Genomic DNA, 9051 nt, shown 5'->3' on the forward strand with positions numbered 1-9051 from the left:
ACAGAAAATGCTCACATTTACTCAGAACACTGATCTCTCAGTGGAGATTAGGAAGCTCCATTTTAATTCAAAATTATTTTTAATGGATCCAGGCTTTCTTTCTAAAGCAAAAGATGGAGGACTTCAATGCAAATTGTCTGTATGAAGCTGCAGGAAAAACGGTGCTGAGACGATCCTGAGATGTTGATATCCCCTAAGGGATATTTCCCACTGACTGCTTTCTAAAAGAGGGAAGGAGTACTGGAGGCTTCAGGAGAAGAGAGGGTTTTCAAAGACAGATCAGCAGTTCAAAAATGAAGGCTTGGGCTCAAAAGCCAAACAGTTGTGCTGTCCCTCAGTCCTGGAGCGAGCTTTCCCAGCTAGAAAGAGGGGTGCTCACTGTCCCAAGCTACTGATGAGGTTTTTATGGGATGAAATCTGTGAAAACCTTTGCATTTTCTAAGGACCCACATACAAATTCTGCTTTTGTATTAAACTTGTTTTTTCTCAATAACTTGCAGTCCTGTTTCCTACTGCTCAATTACTGTTTGCTTTGTTACTAGCTTCCCAGTTGATGGCCAATGTCAAAATTTGTTTTCTACAAATGGTCTTTATGTAAGAGCCAGAACCACTACCGAATGGCTCTGGCAGGAGATAGACCCCACGGTCTCCCGCTGTTATCTGCGTGTGCCCATGTACACACCTCACATGCGCTCACACTGAGCTTGGAAATGGGTCTTAGAAGAGACTGGAAGCCCTCCAAAGTGGAGACTTGGAGAGGAGACTGGGAGAGAGGAGTCTGAGAGCAGGAGCATACTTGCAGCATATGTGCATTCTTGTTTTGTGTTTCCAATGAAAATGAAATGGAGGGGAGTGGACCGTTAACTGAGCAATCACTACGTGCCCTACCCTTTATATCCACCAAGTCACATGCTCCTGGGACAAGCCCTGCCATATTCTTATCCTCATTTTCTAGATGAAGAAAGTTAGGCTCAAAAATAAGTAACTGACCGATGGCCATCCAACCAATAAGCCATAAATCTGACCTGGGTCTTCCCATCTCCAGAGCTCCTAACCTCCCACTTCCCCCATTTCTTTAATGGAGGTGGTTTAAGCAGAGCTGGAGAGTGAGATGGAAGAAAGCCAAGTAGAGAACATTTATATAAATGTTCCACAGGGTTTGAAGAGTGACGGGAAAGATTCAAAGATCAAGGTGCCAGTGGCTCAGTCAATTAAGCTTCTGCCTTCGGCTCAGGTCATGGTCTCAGGGTCCTGGGATAGCTCCCTGCTCAGTAGGGAGCCGGCTTCTCCCTCTCCCACTCCCCCTGCTTGTGTTCCTGCTCTCACTCTCTCTCTCTCTCTCTGTCAAATAAATTAATAAAATCTTAAAAAAACAAAATTAAAATTCCTTTAGAAAAAAGATACTGAATATAGAAACAAAGATGCTGAACAAGCGAAGAGAGAGCATGGAAAGAGACAGATAAACTCTATGAGGGCAAAAGAAGCAGAGAAGATGGTAAAGACAGACTCAGTTATGAAGGGGGCCTCAGTAGGAAATAAAGAAAAGTGAGTAGTAATTTTGAGGGAGAGTATTTTAATGGAAGCAATAGAAGAAAAATGCCACTGAATTATTTAATCTCAAGCAAACAGTAGTCCTATAAATTAAGGATGGTCATCTTGGGCAGGAGGTAAAGACTAACTCACACTGATTATTTGCTATGAGTTTGGCACTTAAGAAGAGGCAGAAGAGTATAGTGGTATGATCAAGGGGCTACGGAGTTAAAAATCTCTGTGTGACCTTAGGCAAGTTATCTAACTTCGCCTGTGCCTCTTTATCTAAGTTGGAGATGATAATAGTACCTCCCTTGTAAGATTGTTGAGTGGGTTCGATGCAGGAAAGTAAAATTCTCAGGGCAATGCCAGCCACAGAGTGGCCCTCAGTAAATGTTACCTGTTATTATGAGGTGGTTTACATTCATTGTGTCTTTTAATCACTACAGATCTGTGAGAGAGGTGTTGTTATTTCCATTTTACAGGTGGGGAAACAGGCTCAGTGGGGTGGGTTGATTATCACTGGCCACGTGGTGATCAGTCAGATGCTTCATCAGCCTTTAGAGGTGCTCAGCAAACACCTAGACAGTGCCCAAGGTCTTTGCATGGTCCCTACCCACTGGCTCAAAGGGAAAAAGTCACGATGGCAATGACATTCTAGGGGAAAGGCCTGCCACCCTCCCAGATGGCCAGGCATTGATGGCTGCAGTCTGACCCCAGTCTTTTTCCCCCTCATCCTGCAGGGAATGTGTGTGGTCCATAACTTTAAAGGAACACAAGGATCTCCTTCCAAACCCAAACCCGAGGATCCCCGTGGAGTACCCCTCATGGCTTTCCCAAGGATAGAAAGTCCTCTGGAAACCTTAAGTGCACAGGTATAGTAAAATGGTTTTAGCAAAACAAACCCACAGGCTCAAGGCCTGTTAGCTTGGGAAGTAAACTCATCAATTTCTCTACTGGAAGCAGGATACCACTGAATCCACTCAGCACTGATAAAAATCTCATGTAAAGGCTTTAAGAATTTCAAGCTTCTCTCAGTTAGTCCTGTATTTATTCTGGGGCTTGGCAATCATGAAGCCTCAGGAAGTCCTTAGTAATGTCTAACTGAAACAACAGCTGCTTTAAGACAACTTGATCTACTACATAATACCACACTTATGAAATTTGGACCAATTATGTGAGAGGCCAATTTGATTTATTAACTAGGACAATATTTGGAAAGAGAAAAGTTTTATTACATTCAATGATAGATGTAGACTAGAAGCGCTTTTGAAACGTGATGACTAAGTGTCCTTTGGGATCTATTTTGATGACTACAATCAGAAAAATTCAATGCAACCCTACTCACTGGTCTCTTATTTACATCAGGGCCTCGTTTCATGTCAGATAACAGAAAATAATTAGCCACCTAGTCCTTGTCCTCAAAGAACTCACAGATAATCAGGCAGGTGGATATAAATGAGTAATCATAATAGGGCATGCTGAATCAGAGGTCCACAAAGTGCTTTGTGAATACAAATGAAGGAAAAAAAATATGTTGTCTGAGAGGACAGGAAAAGCCATGGAGACTTGCCACCTGAAGGTAGCCTTAAAGATGGTTTCCAGCACTTATTTTTGCCTGGGGTAGTTGCTAGGTGCTTCACAAATACATCCTTATCTCAACAAACACCTTTTAAATTGGTAGGAGAATTCCCATTTCACAGATAAAAATAGGAATCTGAAAATAGCAATATACAATTAACATGCCCGAGGCCACATAGCTTGCCAGTGGGAGAGCTGAGCTGAGTTGTTCTTGAGGCAGACAGAGAATGGGGATAACCAATACCAAAACAGGGTTTTCACTGGCAAGCCACTTTGCTAAAATGTCTGTAATAATTTATCTTGAAATCTCCTTTATATTTATATTCTTACAAAACCATTTTTGTAGATAGTATGATGGAAAAGCAAATCACTTTCCACTGGAATTATCATGTACTTCATATCATGAGAATACAAAACAGTATTTTTCCCTATTTAAAGATTATTGGCTATCAGACATCTCTCTGAGATGAACTGTCCTAGTCCTATTTCTTTTCACATTTAATGAAGTCTTCCTAATTTTATTAACAAGAAAAACAAAACAATAAAGCTATTTCTATCTTGGGAAAACTAGGGCTCTACATTAAACCCAGTGCCAAGTATTTTGTTTGTTTTCCTTTAACCTGTATTAAGGTGAAATTTTTGACTTGGTTTAATGAGAAAGAACATACTGAAAAATGTATTACTGGTTTATTGATATGCGGCCTGTTGATACAGGTTGAATGATAAAGTGGCTCAATCGTGATCCCTTGTAATGAAACCGTGAGACAGTCTCTCTGGTCTTCCCTATCTATTTATGTTACTGTACCTGATAAGATCAGAGTGGTTGCCTCTACTTTTGAGGTGAAGCAACTGAAGACAAAGGTGAGTTTTAAAAGCAAACAAATATTTACTGAGTTCCACAAACATGGCAGTGTCTGTGTTCTTTTAAATGCTGACTACTTTGCCTTGAACGTCCTGGTTTAAGGACACCCCCTTTCAAACCCAGGCTTCTGCCCAACACTGCTCAAGCACTACGCTCTGTTGGAAACCTTCTCCAGACTTCTGTCTTCTCCCTCAGAACAATTAATAGTTGACCATCCAGGTCAGAGACATCTAGGCCATATTTTGGGGGATTCCACTTACATTGAAAAATGAAGTGCCAAACAGTTTCAAAACTGATCTTCCATAAGATAGATAAAAGATTCCTTCAAAATATATATTATTATTCACTACAGGCAGTAGTTGAACTTCTTCCAAATCTGTCCATGTATCTTTATTTCCATGTCTCTCACCCCCTCTGGTTACAGTGAGGTCTTTTCTGAATACACAACCCTTTCTGTGATTGTCCTGCCCAATGGATGCCAATAGTGTCCCTTCATATCTGCCCCTCCCCCCCAAGAACTTGGAGATCTTTGAGGATCTGAACACTATGAACCATGTCTTATTTACTCTCCATATTTCCTGGCATTCACTAGAGGTGAAACAAATGTTTGATGGATAGAGGCAAGCCAGAACCAAAACCTGAACTAAACACTTTAGACAAAACCAAGAACCTAAAATCAGACCACCATCACTATCTGAATCTCCAAAGAAAATAGAAATTAATAAGAAACAACAGGACTTCAGCAGGCTAGTCAAAGTAAAGCTACAGGAAGCTGGATAGAGAGTTTACTTCTCAAGTGATGCCTTCCACACCAACTGTAGAAGACTCAAGTAACAAAGCACCTACTTTTAGTATCAAATGTTTCCACGTGTAGTTAGGATGATTATACTCTTTATTTGTTGGCCCAGAAAAGAAAATTAGCATTTATTGCAAGCGATCACATTCATTCCTCACAACAATTCTGCAGTTGGTATTGTTAATTCTGTTTTGTAGATGAAGTAAGTAAAGCACAAAGAATTTAAGAAACATGCCCAGGGTCACCAAGTCAAAATTAAAACAGGCCCATCTAAGTCTAAAGGCCCTATTGAATGTACTATACCACACAGCCTGGTATGACATTCAAGGAAAATTCCATTTGGAAATCTGCATCTCTTAGCATTCAAAGGAAAAATGGAGTAGGGGATAGCGTGTTTGAACTGAGCTACCGATCTTCCAAAATAAATATGCCCTATGTTTTCACCTGGGGGCAGGAACTCTCTGTGCAACCCCAACACCTGTGTTTTCTATTAGAAGATGGCTCCTTTGTAATTTCTGGGATTGAACCATCTTCCCAGGAAGAAGAATTTTGAGGAACTGAGAGAAAGTATGAACCTTTCTTCAGGGCATGCATTCATACATGTGAAATCCGCCCCACTGTTCAAGATACCTCAAGGAGAAGACTGGATGGGGAGGGGACCTGGTCACCCTCCTTTCCTTCCTCCCAAGAACCTTCTTTCTTTCCCTTTGTCCACATGGAGCCCCCAGAGCTCCAGCACTTTTTCTTCCTCTCTGAAACATCAACTCGGATTTGAATATTTGTCTTCTGTATTCCCCTTAGCATAGTTGATTGAGACAAGGTACATTTTCTAAAATCTTTCCCAAGTACTGAAGAAAAACCAAAAAGTACATAATTATAGAATCCAACAAACCAAAAATGGTTAGGTTTCCAAAGCATGATTTTATGGTCCTACTGAGTGAGTGTGATTTCACAGAGACCCCATTCCAGGAACCCACAGAGTGACTGTGATCCTAAAAAGATGAGCGTGGAATTACCCGTGTTCTGCACCCGAGCAGTCACCCTTAGTTTGAGCAATTGTGTGCCTGTCAAACATAGTTTATATTAACAAAGAAATGAAGTTAGAGAGGAAACAGTTATATTAACCTATTTGGGTTGGTATAAAGTTTCTCAGTGTCTCCAGATTTGGGGAGGGGGAGAGATTTTATTTCTTTAGCAGAAAAAGAATCCAATTTATGTTGACACCCAGATGCCTGGAACCTTACTCCAAAGGGTTCTAATTCACCAATTCTGAGGTAAAAGAGTATTTATATTTAAGAAAATATTCCCAGAGGAATTCTAATGCCCCTCCCCCCCCCCCGCCTTGATTTCAAACTAGTGATACTACAGACTTTGTATTAAATAGAAAAAAAGACCTGGAAAGTTAAAGAGATCTGCCCAAAGTCACGCATTTAGTTACCTTCAGCTGTTGAATTACTCTATCTTTACCACTTAGTCTCAAATGGAATCTTATAAACATGTAAATGACCAAAGTATTGACCACAGAAGTTTTTTCAAAAAGGAAGCATATTATAATAGTAAAAACACAAAAGGAAAAGTTATTTTTCACACTATGTCAAGAAATGCATCAAGCTCTAGTTCTCACAAATACGGCACATAAAAGTACCTTGAACAATAAAATACTCCATTTCTAAAATGTATAGTTGAGCTCTCAGGAATATACTATAAGTCTCTAGTGTGCTGAAAACACACAGGAATCACGAAACCCATAATAATCAATCAGATCTAATGCCACAGTTTCTTCTATTTCTCATCCCCATAGACTGGGGGTTTTAAGTTCAAACAAAAGAGGAAATGTTCGGTCTGCAAAAGGGGGGTCCTGTATATATAAGTTATATAAACAAGAGGCAGGGGTTGTATAAACAAGCTGTATCTGCAAAAATTTATAGAATTACAAGGAAAAGGGACAAAGCTACAATCATAGTACAGATTGTAACACATTTCTAATTAATAAGCAAACAAAACATAGTGAAGATATAGATGATTAGCAAGGTTGATCTAATGTGCATTATATATAACCCTCAAAACACATGAAACATTATGAAAATAAACCACAGAGAAGTCTCAAGAAAGTGTACAGTATCTATATCATACAGATTCCATTCTCTAGAAAAAAAATTCAGATACCTACACCTAAAAACAAACAAACAAAAAAACCTATACATTTGAAACCAGTAAACTCATTTCTATATAGCTCATGACTCAAAGAATGAATCATACAGAAATATTTCAAAAATTAGGACTGTTTGATATTAAAACACTACATTAAAACTGTGGGATGCAGCTAAAGTTACTTTGAGATTCTTAAATGTTTCTATTAGAATATGGTTGAGTAAGTATAATATAAGACAATTTTATAGAGACCAAGTTTAGTTGAAGGAATTATTTTTTTTGGTTGAAAAATCAGGGAAGTTTTAGGGTCACCCAGCTGGCTCAGTCGGTAGAACGTGCGACTCTTGATTTCGGGGTTGTGAGTTCCAGTCCCCCACAGAGTGTAGAGATTACTTAAATAAATAAATAAAACTTTAAATATATATATATCAGGGAATATATAGAGATTGGTGTAGAGATTACTTAAATAAATAAATAAAACTTAAAAAAAATATATCAGGGAATATATAGAGGAGGTGACAATTTGAGGGGCCTTGGAAGGCATTCCAGGAAGAGGGAACAGCGTGTGCAAAGCCAGGAGCCAAGAGCACAAGGGCACAGCCCGAGTACGCGCGTGAGTCAGTCAGCCCAGCTCTGAGACTGCATCTGCTTGTCTTTGCAGAATCACTCTGCCTCCATGACCGAAGTCACCTGAGACAACTGAGGTGTCACAAGCTGTTTTTTTTATCACCCTCCAATTCGATACTTCAAGACACACAGTTACTTGATGTCAAACTGTGAAGACAAGTATTATGTTTATCTAGTTAGAGGCTAATGTTTTGTACATTTTTTGTATGAGGAAGTGATGTAGCTTGCCCTGATTTTTTTTTTTTTTTTTTTTTTGGTCAGCTTTAATATATTTATGCCAGAATTTTAAACCAATAAAATTTTCTTCTTGTTCCAGTGTGCATTGAAAAACCACATTGATTCAATGATTGATGTTGTTTTGTGATATTTGTACACAAACCTTCTTTTCTCAGTTTTATAGGCACAGAAATAAAATGAATATAACAATTCACTTTAACCCTTTATTACCATACTTGCTGCCTCCTCCAGAACTTTTGAATTTTAATGAAAGTTAACTTTTGAGTTGCAGGGAGGGCAATGTTGGTTAATGGTAAATCTCAAAATCAATTGTGCAGGAAGAAATATTCCTTTCAAAAAGAACTTTGTGTCCTTGTCTCTTAACCTGTTTTGTATTCTAAGTTAATCTATTAATGAAGTCACTTACTTACATAAACAAGTGGCAGAGACTCTTGGATTTGAAGGGTGTTGGGGCTATATGGTTCTCTCTTCGATAATGGCTTCTCCCATCTCAGAAACTCAAGGTCTTTCTGGAATCATGTCCTTGGGCTGGCAGATGACACTGCAGACTTCTTTCCAAAAAGCAATCTGTACCAGTCTCCCCTGTCAACTCAACAGTTTTATATATTATATTGTATGGACTTTATATGAAAATGAATATTTTACACTTTGCACAGTATTATTTTACGGAAAGGGTATCTCCAAACTAGAGCATCTCCAACCTAGAGCCCCAGAGCATCTCCAACCTAGAGCCCCAGAGTAACAGCTTGACTTTGTGGCTTTTAATTATTCTAGAATTTTAACTGCATCTCATGTTTCTAGCATGGTAATAACTAATGTGTAACTCCTTTGAGAGAAGGAGCTCCCTTGTCTGTACCTATCAGAATGTTTTCTTGACACCTTCCATGTTGGCTCTTCTTAGCTTTTTTTTGTACATATTTTTTTTTCTAAAGAGAAGAAAAAAAATTATCACAAAATGTATTCTGGCTCATGTCGTTTGTTTTACGCTTCATCCACTGGGCAAAGGTATTTGAAGAGTCACAATGAAGTGAACTCAATAAATGTTTATACTTTTTAGTTCCATGCCTGCTGAGATAAGTCCTTCTAGAGGCATGACTGGTAGGTCTTTTCAAGGGGGAGTATGTGAGTGAGTGAGTGAGTGAGTGAGTATGAGGAGGGGGTGTGTGGGTGTGTGTAGGCAAAATTTAAAAATTCTTGAAATTGTTAGGACACTTGTCTAGATGCCTAACAAGCTACCTTGGTTTTCAGCCTGCCCATATTGAGTTGT

General features: G+C 39.1%; 1 protein-coding gene across 3 annotated transcripts in view; it reads left to right on the plus strand.

Moving 5' to 3' along the window:
• Nucleotides 1–8730, plus strand: part of PLPPR1 (phospholipid phosphatase related 1) — a 257859-nt gene extending 249129 nt beyond the window's left edge. For all 3 annotated transcript variants that reach the window (XM_078061527.1, XM_078061529.1, XM_078061528.1), the window contains exons 7-8: nucleotides 2274–2405; nucleotides 7582–8730. In XM_078061527.1, coding sequence (XP_077917653.1) covers nucleotides 2274–2405; nucleotides 7582–7614 — 165 coding nt within the window. In that variant the 3' untranslated portion in view covers nucleotides 7615–8730. The remainder of the gene's footprint in view (nucleotides 1–2273; nucleotides 2406–7581) is intronic.
• The last annotated feature ends 321 nt before the right edge of the window (nucleotides 8731–9051 follow it).

Source organism: Halichoerus grypus, chromosome 14, assembly GCF_964656455.1.
Source record: "Halichoerus grypus chromosome 14, mHalGry1.hap1.1, whole genome shotgun sequence".
Taxonomy (NCBI): domain Eukaryota; kingdom Metazoa; phylum Chordata; class Mammalia; order Carnivora; family Phocidae; genus Halichoerus; species Halichoerus grypus.